We start from the raw sequence: 16760 nt of genomic DNA, 5'->3' as shown, positions 1-16760 counted from the left end.
AGATGGGGCTCAGTCAGGGGATCCCTCCATAGATGTGGAGGTGCTGCAGATGCAGCCTTCTTCCTGGGCCTCCCTTGAAGGTCACAGCTGGAGGAATGCATGGAGCTCCTGTGTAGATCAAGGTCAGCAGAGGCATTCCATTGTGTGTATGTTGGAGTCTCGCTAATGTTATTCACCTTGAGTGCCTTTTCTTGCCAGACAGGCAGGATATTAAATAGATAAGTCTGTATTTGCATGCATTCATAAAATACTTTATTTATGTAAATCATATTAGACAGGAAGGAAACTGACGGGTTTGAAATGTGGTGCTGGAGAAGAATTTTGTGAATACCCTGGACTGGCAGAAAGACAAACCAATGGGTCCTAGATCAAACCACACAAAAGCTTTTCCTAGAAGCAAAATTGACAAAACTGAGGCTGTCATCCTTTGAATGCATCAGAGGAAGGCAAGTCTCCCTGGAGAAGACAATCAGACTAGGAAAGTCAAAGGCAAAAGGAAGAACAAATAAGATCTGGATCGACTCCATAAAGAAAACCACAGCCTTGAATTTAGAACAGCTAAGTAGAGATGTCGAGGATAATCTGGAGGGCTTTCATTCATAAGATCACCATAAATTGGAGATGGATTAATGGCAAATTAATGGCAAATGACAGCAACAAACTCATATTGGAAATGGGGGTAACTGATGTGGGTTATTCCCATGTGACTCAGAGTTTCCACTATTAGCTTGGAGGAACAAGAAGGACATGGTGTCAACTCCTCACTAGCAGCATAATGAAAAGTGGGGAGTAAAGTTCTTGCCTAATTTGACTGAATCATTTTGGTCATCTGAAACATTTGTTCTATATCAGCTTTGTTGTTGTTTCTAGTCACAAAGTCGCATCCAACCCATTGGAACTCCATGGGCAACATTCCTCCAGGCCTTCCTGTCCTCCACCATCCTCTGGAGTCCACTCAAGCTCAAATCAACTGCTTCAGTGACTCAATCTAGCCACCTCATCCTCTGCCATCCCCTTCTTCTTTTGCCATCTATTGTTCCCAGCATCAGGCTCTTCTCCAGGGAGTCCTTCCTTCTCATTAGATGGCCAAAGTATTTGAGTTTCATCTTCAGGATGTGGCCTTCTAAAGAGCAGTCAGGGTTGATCTCCTCTAGGACTGACCGGTTGGATCGCCTTGTGGTCCAAGGGACTCGCAGGAGTCTCCTCCAGCACCACAATTCAAAGGCCTCAATCCTTCGGTGCTCAGCCTTCCTTATGGTCCAGCTTTCACAGCCATGCATTGCAACTGGGAAAACCATAGCCTTGACTATACGCACTTTTGTTGGCAGGGTGATGTCTCTGCTTTTTAGCATGCTGTCTAGATTTGCCATAGCTTTCCTCCCAAGAAGCAAGCATTTTTTAATTTCTTGGCTGCAGTCCCCGTCTGCAGTGATCTTGGAGCCCAGAAAAATAAAATGTGTCACTATATCAGTTTAGGGACAGGCTTTTCCAGCAAGGATTATGGTTTTCTAACCATGGCCTCCATTCACTGTAAAAATCCACCACTGCAACTATCCCATATATTTTCTGTATAAGGACAAACAAGGAGACAACCTTAGCTAGGGTCTGACAAGACGAATCAAGTTCCACCACTATAAACTGGGGATCACAGAATCAACAAAACTGAAAAGGAAAAAGACCTTGGAGTTATTGTGGACAACAGGCTAAATATGAGTCAACAATGTGATCCAGAGGAAGGCAAGAAAAATGATCCCTAGCTTGGAAATATTGCCCTGTGAAGAGAGGCTGGGAGAAGTGGGCAAGCTGAGCCTTGAGAAGAGAAGGCTGAGTGGAGGACATGATATCCCTGTATAAGTACCTCAAAGGCTGTCATGAAGAGGAAGGTCAAGAACTTTTCTTGCTAGTGCCAGAATAAAGGGCACAGAACAATCAACTCAAGTTGCAACAGGCCAGATTCAGGTTGGACATCAGGAAAAGCTTCCTCACTGCCAGAGCAATATGACAGTGGAACCAGCTGCCTGGAGAGGTGCTGGGCTCTCCCACACTGGAGACATTCAGGAAGAAACTGGGCAGCCATCTGGGTGGAATGATAAAAATTGGTGTCCTGCATCCGCGTGGGGTTAGATCTGATGGCCTTCTTTGCTCCTTCCAACTCTACTATTCTATAATTCTAAGTGTTTTGACATGTATTGGGACACTATGAGTCTCATAATCATGGACAGCCGCAGATGGTGTGTCTGCCATGGGCTACCTCATGGTTGATTAGAAGATTGCAAGGAGGAGAAGGAAACTGCTGAGTTTAACACCAACCCAGAGAAAAAGATAGATGCTTCCAGCTCACCCTGCCAAGCCTGTGACTTTCCTTGGGCTGTCCTGGCAGGAGGGCCTTTACTGTCTCCTCCTCCTCCTTTGCCCTGAGCGAAATGCCCTGCATTTCAAAGCACACCTCTAGGATCTCAGGAGGACCACTTCTCCAGGACTCTTGGCGATGGAGCAGTGATTCTCCAGAGCTCACCTGAAAAGAGAGGATGCCTTGCACATGCTGTCCTCCTTTGTCACTCGGACCACATAAGTGCCTTCCCTTGGGTGGTGGAAGGCTGAAGAAGAGAGACAGGACTTGCAGAGAGCCACCTCTATGGCCCCACATCCTCCTAGACAGTCCTGGTGTCACTAAACACCATTTTGCAGGGCAGAAGCAAAGGCCTCATCCATGTAGAAGGGAGAGAAACTTCGCTTTGCCTTGTTTGTACCTCCACCTATTCCCCTGACTGCACTTACATACCCTCACCTCTTCCCTCCTCTGAACTTTTTACCCTTTCCCTTTCTTGTCTGCACTCCCACCTATTTACATAGTACTGGGTCGGTAGTCCCATAATTCCCTTGGTTTCCTCCGGATCTGTGTTTTGTTTTAACCCCATTGACAAATTACTCTGATGTAAACATTAATAAGATTAATAGTCCTATGGGACTGTTAGTCTGCAATAGAAATTTGATAGATAAATAAACTGAATGAAAAGTCTGCGGGGCCATAAATGAAAGTAACATTACTTAGCGCATCTGCATTATCGAAAGTCTCAAGAAAGTTGCTTCCTGCACTGGTTAGAGGTAGTAAGGTTATCCATAACTGGGAAAGCAGGAATGTTGAGGGACGGGCCAGAGATGTGCAAAAGCACATGCTTTGAATATATGGAGCTCCAGAGTTAATCCACGGCACTGGGAGTTAAAAGACCTCAAACAGCGGTTCCGAGAAATATGCATGATTCAGACCTTGGAAAACCAGTCGAAATAGCATCTGCATAAGATCAAACAATGGTCTTTCTCAGCAGGAGTCAGCGTCCTACATCTCAGAAAAAAGTGCCAACAATAGCTACATTTTTAAGGCAGCATGCCAGGGAGCAGGCAAGCCTGCACAAGTCCTGTGTTGTCCCTTCTCAGACATATTGATGGCTAATATACTCAAATGTAAACAAGCTCTGTGAATTCGGGGAAAGAAGGCCCTATTCAAGCCCATAAGTTACTAACTATAGTGTGCGCTTAAGTTAGCTGTGGATAATTAATTCTGCAAGTAATTTGCTCTTGCTTGTCCACTCCAAGATCTAAAGCCTTTCTTCCATAGATGGAAAAATAAAAATTGGAGAAATGAAAGTATGTTCATGGCAATGAGGTCACACACCTCCGCAGTAGATGCTCCACAGTATCCTGGCTCTGTATTGGCATAGGAAGCATCTGAGTTAGTGCACCGGGGTGGGAGGGGGTGGGGGACTGTCCTGCACAATGACCCACATTCTTATGGGTAAGTTGTACCATGAGAGGAACCCTTCTTGCACCTCTCACCATCCATTTGTTACATGTTCACATCAGTATGAAGCAAAAACCAAATTACACGGGAGATCAGTGCTTGGATTCTGGGTTCTAAATTACATCATAAAAGAGAAAGGTCCCCCACCACGCGAGCATTTCTACCAGCAGGTGCACTGTGAGATGTTTGTGGTTGCTTTAGGATGCATGATGCTTGGTTGTGATAGAATGGTTGGATTTTTTTAAAAGTCTCTTTTCATTCCCTACCACATTGCTTTTTCTTCCAGCATGCACCCTATAGGACTTATGCATGGCTACATTGGCTCTTCAGATGCCTAGCAAGAGTAAAGCAGTGCTGGAGGTCTGGTGTTGCAGTTGAAAAGTGATGTGGAAGAGTCATGGCAAATTCCTGCAGACAACTTGTTTGCACCAGTTGGATCCTCTTTCTACCATCTCACACCAGAAAAGATGTGCAAGATCAGGGCTGTGGATTCAGCTGGCTATCTTAGAAACATAGAAACAGAGCAAGTCAGAAAGGGTCTCCCGGGCCATCTAGTCTGACCCCCGGCTCCAGCTGGATCCGCTCATGACATGCCCACCATGTGCATGTCTCGTACAGCATCTCCCTATGCTGTCTGAGACCCTGTGAGCCTTGTTGAAAGAGGAAATGGAAGAGGCCTACAAAAGGACTTGAATTTAATTAAGGGTGTCTTCCTATGTGACTTGACTGTACCGTGTGACTGGATTGATTAAAATTGTAAGAGCAACTCTGATTTCATCTGGTCTATCTTTCTGTTTCCACAAGAGGCCAGCCACGTGCCTCTTTGAAATGCACACCACTCAAGCTCACCAAGATTTCCCAGTCCTCAAGTTACTGCTCATTTCTCCATAATTCAAACTCATGCTTGGGATCACAGGTCATTTTTTCATGAATGGGAAAGTAGTGCAGAGCAAACTGCTTTTGAAGCTATAAGTTGTACAAGAACTTCCCAAATTAGTGTAAATTTCAGAAATTGAACACGTTTTCTCTAAAGACTAAAACATGGGTGTTCTAAAATGTGCACAGTTCCCAAAAGTTGTATAGCCTGAGAAAGTGATGCATTTTTTAAGTATACTTTTTCTAGGCATGAAGGAAAGCTTGGAAATGTGTGAAGATTTAAGAAGAAAATATACACTCATATACATTTGCACTGAGGATTGTGAATGGGGCATTTTGAGTGATTTATGAACTGAAATAAAATCATCTGATCAGCCTACCCACAATTAAATGCATTAAAATATCCCAAATGTGTCCTTCTGCAAGGGTCCAGGGCAGGGGCAAATGGGTAACAGATTATGTACCAGGAGCCAGGAAAAAAAAAGCAAGCTGATCAAAGCTGGAGTCCAATCACCAGTCCAAGTCACAAGTCCAAATTGGAGTATTAAACAGGCCAGAGTCAAACCAGGAATCCTTCACAGCACAGACTAGAAAATGGGAGAAGTTGAACACAAACCAAAAGTCAAGAGCCAGGAAAACAGCATAGAAGAGTTGGGTACCTTGGAGCAAGAACGGAGCCCAGGAACAGGAGCCAAACACAGGCGCTCCAGTACTTTGGAGACCAATATTGCTGAGGCAGCTTGTGCAGGGCAGGGCCACTTCTTCAATAGCCCGTCCCCCAGGGCCCCCAGGTGGTACTCATAAAAGCCCTGGCAGCTGCAGCAGATCCCGGGACCAATCCTGCAACTACAAGGCTGTTATTCTGGTGCTTGGCCAGCAGGAGGAGCCCTGAAGCTGCCCAGATCCTGACACTCTCTAACCAAATGGGATGGAGGGCATCCCATCACTGAACACAGAGGTTTGATAGCCGTTGATAGCTTATGATAGCTTCCACGAATGCTTCTAACCCACCTTTAAAGCTGTCTAAGCCTATTATTGTGGAAGTAGCCTCTATTCATATCTATCTTGATTCTGATGCCAAATCATCTTCATCAGGTACCAATGAGTTCTAGTGTTATCAGTGCATATTTGATGCTCCGTGGGCCATGCTTACCTGTACAAAAATACATATTATTTTGACCCTTTGATTATGTAAATCCACCCCAAGCAACAACCTCATTTGGCAGTGATAGCTTTCTAAAGTCCCTTGTTTCGCCTTGCATTTAGCATGAAAAATATGCTCGCTCTCTCTCTCTCTCTCTCTCTCTCTCTCTCTCTCTCTCTCTCTCTCATTTTTGTTCTTAGTACTTCTCTCTTCTTTCATATCTTCCATCTGTCCAGCGCCTTAAGTCAGTGATGTTCTGCCAGTATTTTAAGCAGGGTCATGGTAAGCACATTTCCAGATCAGTTAACAATATTTTTATTCCTCACCTAAGCAAATATTTCTCTCTGTTCTGCTGATTGCAGAAGTTCTTCACGCTAAGTACCACCACTCCCCCATACTGAAATCTTCCGACCCTCTTAAAATCAGCCACTGCTTCTTCACAACATTTCAGGGGTTCCATTAACAGCAAAGAGTAGCGTAAGAGAACATAAGGGAGACATGACAGGTAATGTGATGTAGCAAGTAACCCCAAGGGGGAAGAGGAGAGCAGCCTGCAAAAGCAATTCAGGACATTCAGCTGTTCATCATCTTCCGTTGGGCCCAGCGATCTCTCTCTTATGCTGTTATATTCATTCATTTAATAATCTGGGGAAGAGGTATTTGTCTCGGAGTGCTCATGGGAGGGGGAGGTATGGAATAGGAGGATGAACAGGCCAACTGAGGAGAATTGGGGCTTATGCCTATTCCTTCTTCTGGTTCTTCCTTCAACAAGATGGTTCCTGGGTGCCTTATTGGCTTGACCTCAGGGCTGGTGCTGCTGCTGAATAAATAAAATATCCCCAGTGATCTGATTGTGGGTGAGAGGGTTGACCTTCCATGTGTGCCTTCCTGGGTTCTGGGTGATGGAAGCCAGTTCCTTCAGCTGTTTGCAAGAATGGAATAAGAGTCCTGCTGTTTCATGTCAAGCTCCATCTAACCCAGCATTCAGTTCACCCAGTGGCCAGCCAGCTGCCCGTGGGACAAGAGTGCAACTGCACTGTCCCATCCATGCTCGACAGCAGCTGCCTTTGATCTCAGAGGTCGCAGTACATTTGCCATCAGTACTACTTGCCATTGACAACTTTCACCTCCACGAATATATTCAAGCTCCCCTTAAAGCTATTCAGGTTGACAGACATCACTGCAGCACCAGCTCTGACTGGAGCAAAGTGCATGTGCTGGATGTGGTTGTTTACCTTACATTGGGCAACCAGGACAGAACAGGGGTTCTGCTGGACCTCCCACGCCAGTTGATGGAAGTGGTCCCAGATTGGGCGTTGAGTGCTGCTGGAATGATGCTTCTGGGGAATTTCAACTTCCATAGCAAGAATGCTGGATCTGGGCCAACATGGCAACCATGAAGCTATCCCAACATTCATTCATTCATTAAATCTATACCCCATTTTTGCAATAGACTCAAATGGATTGCATCCTCCTGCTGCTGCTGCACTCAAACAACAAGTCTATGAGCTCAGCTGGGCTGTGGGTCTGTGACTGGCCCAAAGTCACCTATGGCTCCATGGCTGAGTGGAGACCCGAACCCAGATTTCCTGATTCGCTGTCCCATGCTCCTAATCACTGCACCACACTGGCTGTCTGACAGGGGTCCAAAACATATCAAATGAATCAGGCTTTCTTTGATTTTCTCAGATGGACAGGAAGATGTTGTCAAAGGTGGAATAGAATTTAAGGACTGTGTGTTGTAGTTTTGGTTTTAATTGATGTGATCCACCCAGGGTTTCGGCCATTGGATGATATGGAAATAATCCATAAAATAAAGAAGAAAGGGAGGGTAGGCAGATGAAGGTAGGCGTATGAAGAAGCTGGAGAAAATTTTGCAAAGAAATAATGGCAGAATAGGCCATACAGGCAGATGCATTTTAGTTACCTTGACAAGCATGCATTTCTACAAGATTTTACATTAGAAATTGCATGACCATGGAAGAAATAAAAAAGAGAATGAAATCAAAAGAGATGGCCATATAACGGTGGGGAATCCTGGCACATGGTTTTCTTTGAAGACTGGATATTGTCAGCGCTCATGTTCTCCATATCTAAATTGTGACTGTGGTGATGCCACAGCATTTTCTTCATCGTTTAAAGCTCTACAATGTTATATTTGAGGTGTGATGGCCAAAACTATGTAGAGCATTCGTTGGCAGTTCTATTTTCAATTCTTGTTGTAAACTGAAATTGGGAACAGTTACATTTTTTAATCACTGTTGCAGATTGGGTCAACATTTTTGTTGAAGTGTGCACACAATTCCAAGATCCATTTCATGGTGAATCGCCACTACAAGAATTCCCATCAGAGTAGATGTGAAGTTTGCCCCTGGGTGCGTCCTTTACATTTACATTGAACCACGTTTGCCACTGTGATGTCCGTTTCTCCCGCATGGAGATACTTTTTGTCCAGATACTTTTACAATACTTCACTGTCGCTTCTGCTTTTAACCACCATACATTCCGTGGTGTTATCAGCAAATGCGGCCATCTCAGTGATCATCCTGAATGCAGGTCATTGTTGAAGAAATTAAAATAAGCCATAAAGATCCACTGTTTCCATGTCTCCATTCAGAGAAAAAATCATTTACAACTCCTCTCTATTTTCTCATTTTTAACCAGCTACCAACCCATAAGAGGCCCTCTCCTCCTATTCTATGGCTGCTTGGGTTTCACCTGAGATTTTAATGAGAATCTTTGTCCAAAGCCTTTGGAAAACTCAAACATTTTCTATCAGATCACCTTCAATGACACATAGAGATGGGTGAAAAGTCCATTTCAATATGGTTTTCATTAGAACTTTCTAACAATTTATGAAGTTCAGAAAACTTCATGATTTGTGTTTCTTGATTGTTTGTTTGTTTGTTTGTTTGTTGGAGATGGATGTTAGAGAAACCAAAACAGGGCTTGAGTGTTTTGTTCTTAATTTTTTGGTTCTGAATCCCTATGTAATCAGTCATCTTCATGCTCTTAAATCAAGCCAAAGCTTTCCCTAGAAGCAAAAAAGGATAATGCTGAGGCTATCATACTTTCACGAGAAGACAAACCATATTGTCTCCCCGCCTCTGGAGAGAATAATAATGTTGAAGGTGAAGGGAATGTTGAAGGCAGAAGATGAAAGGGAAGACCAACTGTGAGATGGATAAAAGAAGCCACAGCCTTGAACTTGGAAACGATGAATGAAGCTCTCATGGACAGGACATTTTGGAGGGAACTCATTCATAAGGTCACCATAAGTCAAAGGCAACTTGATGGCACATGACAATGGTGCACTTAAGAATGAATGACTTGAATCCCTGCGTCTGAACGATTAGATCTGTAGATTCTGGTTTTTCCTATATTCATCTTTGGAGAATGAATTTTGTATTCTGATTCTGATTTTTGTATTGATTTCAAAACTGTGTATTCAGCCATACTCCTACATGTTCCCACTCCCACCTCCCTGGACAGGCATCACATCTTAAAAAGTAAGGTGGCAGGCAGGTACGTCACAGTCTGCCCGCTGTTGGGAATAGGTGTATCCATGGAAGTTGGCTGGAGTAAATGATTAATTTCCTTTGAGTTTGTTCACCGGCATTCACAATGTTCTCATCTGGGAGAGAAAGAACTGGCGAATTAAAAAGACATTAATGTGGGATGACATCTCTGGCCACTGCAATTTGCCTCAGCATCACAGACTGTCTTCTTGAAAACATCCATTCAGGTGAGGGCATTTGCCCTGTGCAACCTTCGGGCAGGTTTAGTTTATCTGCAATTGAACTGATCCCCCTTTGCTGCTCCTTTAACTGTCCCTTCATCCAACGATCCATCAGTTTCTTGACTTCATTTTCTGATTCTGATATATTTCAACTTTTTCTTTACTTTTTTAGTTAGTGAGGAGGCATATGCCCTTCGATTCACTTGAAGTGGTTATTGCCGAAACGCTTGCCCGCTTGCATTTCTTCTGTGTCAATTCATGCTTCCTGTTGTTCTGTTGCTTGGAATGACTTAGTTAATGACTTAGATGAGTTAATGAGCAATGCTCAAGCTTGCCAAGAGTCTTTGAGTATCCGCTTGCCTGCTTTGCACTGGCATTTGTGCACCTGTCTGTCCTGCACAGACTTGAACATTCTGCAAAACAAACAGTTATCCAGCACAGAATGTCAAACTATTCTCAAATTTGTGGAAATATCTCAAATTGTACTAATTTTCCCCACAGGCAACATTATGGGTGATTCAAAGGTGCCCATGTTAAGTGATAGGCCAGAGTGGCATTGTGGTTGGAGTGTTGGATTGGGTCCCTGGGAGATCCATGTTCTGGTCCCTACTCAGCCATAAAGCTCACTGGCTAGCTGAAGACTAACCTATCTCACAGGGTTGTTTTTGTGTGGATAAAATGGAGTTAAGTGGGGGTGGGTATGTAGGTGGCTTTGGATTCCTTGCAAGAGCAAAAAGGCATGGTGTACATGCAATAATAATAATAGCAACAGCAGCAGCAGCAGCTATAGTACATTCTGAGAGAGTTGCTCACTCTTCAAGTCGCATGTTGAGTACCTTGTAACGTCAAGGTAAAACTAGGCTCCCAGTTCTGAAATATCCAGCAAGACCTTCACTTTCAGAAGGAAAACATCTCTCTCCTAATAGTAGGGTAGGGAGGTTTCTGGTTACTGAGAATAAGTGACCTGAGCCCATCCTGCCTCCCCTGTCATAGCTGGGGAAGTCAAGAAAGAAACCTGCCCAGGCACCTGCTTCATGTCTGCTTTGTCTGCCACTCAGCTTCCCTTGAGACATCCCTTCCACATCCCCACCATCCACCTGTGGATGAGGAACAGCAGGAGAAGCTAGAACATGACTTCTTTGTAATGTGTGGCCATCTCCGCGAAGTGTCAGCCAGGATCCTTTTCCTGCTGCTTCCTTCCTGATCGGGAGAAGGTGTGACGGACCAAGGCAATGCAGGAATCTACCTAGGTTTGGGGAAGCAGCTGCTGAGAGTCTTGGCCAAGTCTCTTTCTGCATGCAGAGAAGACCCACATATCTCGAGACTTGAAGAAAAGTTAAATGGGCCTCCAGAAGTTGGTGGAAGTTTGAGGTAATCTGGCTAGCAGCTTACATTTTAGCTGAGCTTGTACTGTTGTTTTATTTATATACTTATGTATACACGAAATGGATATGGTACGCCATGTTGCAGTCTGGAGATTTTGGAGAAGTGAACAGTAAAGGATAAAGCAGATAAAGGAACTACAGGTGTTTTGGGAAGGCTTCTGAAAGATTTCTGTTTTTGGGAGGTCCTGAAATCAATGTCATGTTGCCACTTGCATAACTTCCAAAGGAAGGGAATTCTGCTGAAACGGATCTGCTACACTGAAGACCATTCTCCAGGTGGTTTTCAGCCAGATTGCAGGTTCTTCTGGGACCACCAGGGACTTGTCATCCAGTAGCATCATTTACCAGGCAAGTTGCCAAGATTTGCTTTTGAATATCCCCAAAGCATTCTGGGGAGATTTTTCCCTTTCAGCCTCCACTGTCTTCCTTTCACTTTTACTTTCCTTTTTTGTTAGTCTCCTGATATCTGAGGAACTTTCTTTTTCAAAATCAAATGTTATTCAGTTGGACTTCCTTGGCAATTGTCCATTTACATATACATTGCATCTGATAGCACTGGAATAGTAATTTCCTTCTGGTTCAAGGACTTTCATATCAAGTACTAGGACCTAGTACCACTTCCAGTTAAATCCAAGATTTCCTCCCATCTGGTCAACTCCACAAGCAAGACTCTTAAAGTACACTTGTCTTTTCCTTCCTTTGTCATGATTAGAGTATGCATTCCTTTCTGATCTATGTGAAGACAATTGAAATCATCCATTATTATAGTACTTTCTATCTTTCTATGGCTGCATCCCTGATTTTGCTGTCCATTTCAAGATCACCCTGAGTATTTTGGTTAAGGAGCATTTAGCATGTCCTGATTATTCAATAACAAATTTGCATCAGTATTCCTTCTCCTTGCATTCATTCATAATCTTGAAGGTTCTCTTCAAAGTTCTATTGATTGGATATGCCAATATTTCATGACAAGCTTAAAAGAGCACACTTCCAAAAGTGCGCAAAAGCAGATTACCAAGTATGAATTGTGAAACTTGTTCAACATCCTAATGGAGCAAAGTGTTGAATTTGCCAACCTTCACAAGGGTCATGAATCTGAATTCAAGTATTTGTTAAACTCCCAAAATCATCTTGTGATTCCAGAAGTGGCCAATTTGCGTCAGTTCTGCATAAGAGGCACTCTACACACACACAAGTGTGCCTGTACAGATATACACAAGAGCTCCATAAAGGGTGCTTCTAAATCCACTAAGTTCTCTACCGAATTTGTCAGCCAAGAAAAGCTCAGTAGAATAGGAAAAATAATACTAAAAGTACATTTCACATTCTGCAAAACTTTAATATCTTATTTTTTCTGACCCTGAATTAATCCAGAAAGCAGTTAATTTCTGGCTTCAAAGGCTTCCTCTTGTTTTTGAAGATAATAAACATGCTTCAAATATCACACAGCAACAAAGGGCTGATTAGACATATTTAAGCATGAATAGAAGCTTGTCAGAAATAAATTACTGTGGCAGTAATGTCATGTCTAACTCCATTTTTTGTGGAGGAGAACCAACATACTTTTAACAGAAAACTTTTCCCTTTTGTCCATTGTACTTATTTCAGATTAAAATTGTTTACATGAGAACAAGTTTTCTGCAGCTAATCATCATGGTCATGGAAGGAAGAGCTAAGCTGGTGTATTGGTAAACAAAGTTCTGAAGCTTGTGCATTGAGTCGTCCTTAATAAAAATTTTAAATCATTTGGTGATTTAAATTTGGTGTAAGAAATGTCATGATGGAACTGACCAGAGGCAACTCTAGCCAACAGGAGGCACCTCTTCCTGTTCATTCCAACAGCAGCCACCAAGATGTTTACCATGGCAATAACCCTTTCATGATGCTTCTTCTCTAACATTCTACAGAACTTCACAATTACAGGGTATGCCTCACACCACAGTACGGTTACCTTTGCTGTGATTTGAAATCTAATACCTGTCAATTTAGGAGATGGTAAAGGCAGCTGATGTGGAAGGAAAAAGTCCAAGAAACAAAAATCAAGATTCCTACATTTGCAGACTAGTGAACAAATCTGACCTGGAAGGCCTTATTGGGCTTCAGATTTACCTCCTGTGTTTCTCCTATCTTTTGCTCTATTGAGATGTTCCTCCTGACTCATCTAGGTGACCTTTCTGCAGATCCATCCTTAGACTTCAGCTGGTTGGAACTACATAGATCGAATCCCTGACTGGCAGCAGGCAGGTCCCCAACTCAAGACCCACTGAAGGCTTTCAGCCTGGCAAAGATTAGGACTAACATTCATCCTCCATTTGCAAACAAAAGAAATTGGCTGAGTATACCACAGACCAAACTAGTTAGCATGAATCCATCTTCTCACAGTACAAAAGAACCATTTCCTACCTGCAACTGAGACTTTAGCTGACCGGCTTATGATGGCTCCAATTCCTTCTAATGATGCTTCACACTGATAAAGGCCCTCATCAGGTTTATGGTGTCTGGAATGGACTATATTTTGTATCAAAAGGGATCCATTGGAAAACTGCTGCCTTCTCTCATCCACCAGCAAGTTTAAAAAGACGCCGTCCTTTTTCCATTTGATGATGGGAAACCCTTGATCTGATTCTGCAGTGCAGTTGAGCAGCACATTACTTCCCCGCATGGTAACAGCATCCAAAGGCTCAATCAGGAACCGCAGTGTTGTAAATCCCTTAACTTGTGATCCTGTTGAAAAGAATGACCAGAAAGAGCCCAGTTAGTTCACCACTATGGAAGAAAAGCCCAGTTTCTGACCATTGAACACTAGGATGACTGGAGGGACAAGAATTGGATGTCCTGTGCATATTCAGGACAATGGCTCCCATCAGCCCCAGCCACCATAGCAAGTGGTCGTGGACTGTGGGAGCTGTGGTCCAAACCACCACTGAAGCAGGCAAAATCTCTGGAGAAATTCAAACCATGTTTGTCAGGGAAAGAATATCCAAATAAGCCTTGTATTTGACTACAAAATAAACTTGTAAAAAAACCCCTCTGAGAAATTAAAATAATCCCTCACAGCCCTCTCAGTCTGCCTTGAATTTTGCTTTGGGGAAAATTTGGTGGCACCTCTGCAAACACGTTCAAGTCTTCTTTGAACAAACTTGCACAAGAATATATTAGTATATCTCAAACTATGTAAACAAAATAACAAGGGAAGAGAGACTAATTTGTAACTGAAGAAGCCAACTCCATCTCCCGGAAGGATTGCGAGTTTCCATGTCTGGATATCATACTGATAAAGGAAGAGCAAGCATTAAATTTGCTCAGGTAGGAACACAACAACTTCAAATCAACATATTCCTTCTTTGGCAGGCTAAGCTGCAAATGTTTTGTTGGTTGTACATCCACTTTTGCACAGAAGTATAAATTGCTCCCAAGCAGACTTCCATTATTCACCGGAGTTTTCCTGAATACAGCAATTCCAAGAGAAGATCAAACAAATCTGCACTTCACCCAGTCCAAAGTGTGTGCTGCTCCTTGAAATGTACCAGCACGTAACCCTCCTGCACACCCTGCCATACAAAACCAGTACACCAGCATCCTCTAGAAGGGAAATGCTCAAAGACGTACCAAATTGATCTGTGCAGCTTTGATGTCCCTGACTTCTATTAGAGAGGATACAAATGGTGCCCTGGGAGGCACTGGAATCTCGCGGAAATGTATCAAGGGTTTGCGTTGCCAGACGGCATGACATTTGAGAGCAGGTCCTGCCAACACCTTGAGCAAAGCAGCTTGCATTCACCCACAGGCTTGGATCAGCTTGAATCAGGAGGGGGGTTGGAGGACTTTGATCTTGCATATTTCTATACAAACCGATTTAATCTGCACTTTCCAGACTCATGTACAGATCAGGTCTTCGGTATCCACCAGCATTCACATTTCCCAAATATTCCAGCATAGTGATTGGTTCAAAATCACATCAAAATAAATTTTAAAATCCATTGTTCACCACTACTTTAATACAGAGGGGTGTGTGTGTATGCATGCACACACTTTTCTAATGCAAAAGAACTTGTCCCTCCTAGGAATTTTCTGCACTTACATCATCCTATTCTCTTCTTTAACAGAAAATTACAATCAAGCCAAACACTTCAGCAGTTTGTGCCCTCCTTAAAGCCCTTTTAAGGCTCTTTCCATTTAACATCTTTTCTTCACTTTGGGCTATAACTTATAATTTAAAGCAGCTTTCCCCAACCTGGTGCCCCCCAGATGTGATGAATTCTTCACACATCCCTACTCACAGCTGTGGCTTCCTTTATGGCAGTGGTTCTCAACCTTTCCTTCATCAGGACCCCCTTTAAATACTTTTTATGGCCACAGACCACCAAGACTTCACTCAAGAGTGAAAGCACCAGACTACATCCAATCTTTGTTCCAGCTTTCTAATGAAAAGCCTTCAAGGTTGGAGAGAAGAGGAGTAAGTGAATCTGTTAATGCACACACTCCTATTATAATATCTTTATTGCACTGGTTCCATATGAATTTTGTTCATTCATATTTAACTGCAAAGAACCCCATAACATTTCTTCAATCTTCACAGACCCCCTGTGACAACATCCCCCCCTGGGGGGGGGGGGTGTCTGTAGACCACAGGTTGACAACACTGCTTTACAGAATCAATCCATCACATACCCGGTCTTCCTCTTCTTCTTCCTTCAACATTCCTAGCACGAGTGTTAATTTTGCTTTTGGCCATGCCCACCGGAAGCTTTCTCCCACGTGATCGTCAGGACATGGTGTAAAAGACACTGAGCATCCCTGGTCTTAGCCCTAAAACACTACAAAACATGCTTGTCTCCCCACGTTCACTGTCACTTCAAAAGAGACGGCCATCGGTTTCTTTAGAGCTATTCTTTACACCACCAACCCTGCTCAAGATGTCATTCATTTTAGAGATTAACTCTCTTTTCATGCAATTACCCCGGCCGTTGAGTCACAATTTCAGCTATTCATGTTCACTCAAAAAACTACCGTTAGCTACAGATTGCTCTGGTATATGATGCTTAACAGCTTGAATACCTTGTGAAGATTATTTTTAGAATGCAAACAGAATGGAAGACTTCTCCAAATTATGGTGCCTAAAGACTCCACCATGGCCCAGTGGTGAGAGAACAAGGAGAAAGAGTCACTGGGTTATCTTCCACCAGAATTGTATGTTTTCTCTCCAAGAAGCTGCTGAAAAGATACTTGATCCAAATACGCAATCCTTTTTTACCTGGAAAAGTGATCAAGTCCTTTCTGTGGTACTGTTCAACTGAAGATTGGAGTATAGAGGGAGATGGAAGTGAGCAGGGAGCAGTAGCCAGCAACATTCTGTCTGCTATCATGCAGCTCCTTCGCAGTGTCACCAAGGACCACTCACAGTCAGGGACTCAGCTGGTACAGGGAGAAGCACTAAGAGAGGCTCTTTCTCAGTGCTCCCAATACCAGCCGTGTTGCTTTCCTCAGGCTGAGAGAGACCCAGAACAGTATGCCTTTCTCCCAGTATCGAGCAAATTTGAAATGGATGTGGACAATGGGTGTCCAGTGATATCCTCTGCGCCCAGAGGGCCTGGTTGGCCCTTTTAAGAGCCCCATCCATGTATACCATTCCTGGCTTAATGGTAGCATAACAACCTCCCTTTGGCATTTGCATTTACTTATCTGGAAGGGCTACCCAACTGAACTGGAGGGACCATAGAGCAGTAGGAGGGCACATGGTCAAGCTTTAGGAGTAGACAGGCATGCATGAGAAATTCATTCCAATTCTTAATCACGCAAATGGGGACAGGAGTGCAT

At 43.4% G+C, this 16760-nt stretch overlaps 1 protein-coding gene across 1 annotated transcript in view; it reads right to left on the bottom strand.

Annotated features, from left to right (window-relative positions):
* Window positions 1-15678, bottom strand: part of DCC (DCC netrin 1 receptor) — a 647852-nt gene extending 632174 nt beyond the window's left edge. The window contains exons 1-2 of the mRNA XM_044431047.1: window positions 15615-15678; window positions 13347-13667 (exon numbers count right to left, since the gene is read on the bottom strand). Of these exons, the coding sequence (XP_044286982.1) occupies window positions 13347-13667; window positions 15615-15678 (385 nt within the window). The remainder of the gene's footprint in view (window positions 1-13346; window positions 13668-15614) is intronic.
* Window positions 15679-16760: the final 1082 nt, after the last annotated feature.

The sequence above is a fragment of the Varanus komodoensis genome, unplaced genomic scaffold (genome assembly GCF_004798865.1).
Source record: "Varanus komodoensis strain SLA01 unplaced genomic scaffold, ASM479886v1 scaffold22, whole genome shotgun sequence".
Classification (NCBI taxonomy): domain Eukaryota; kingdom Metazoa; phylum Chordata; class Lepidosauria; order Squamata; family Varanidae; genus Varanus; species Varanus komodoensis.
This window is presented reverse-complemented; position numbering and strand designations above follow the sequence as displayed.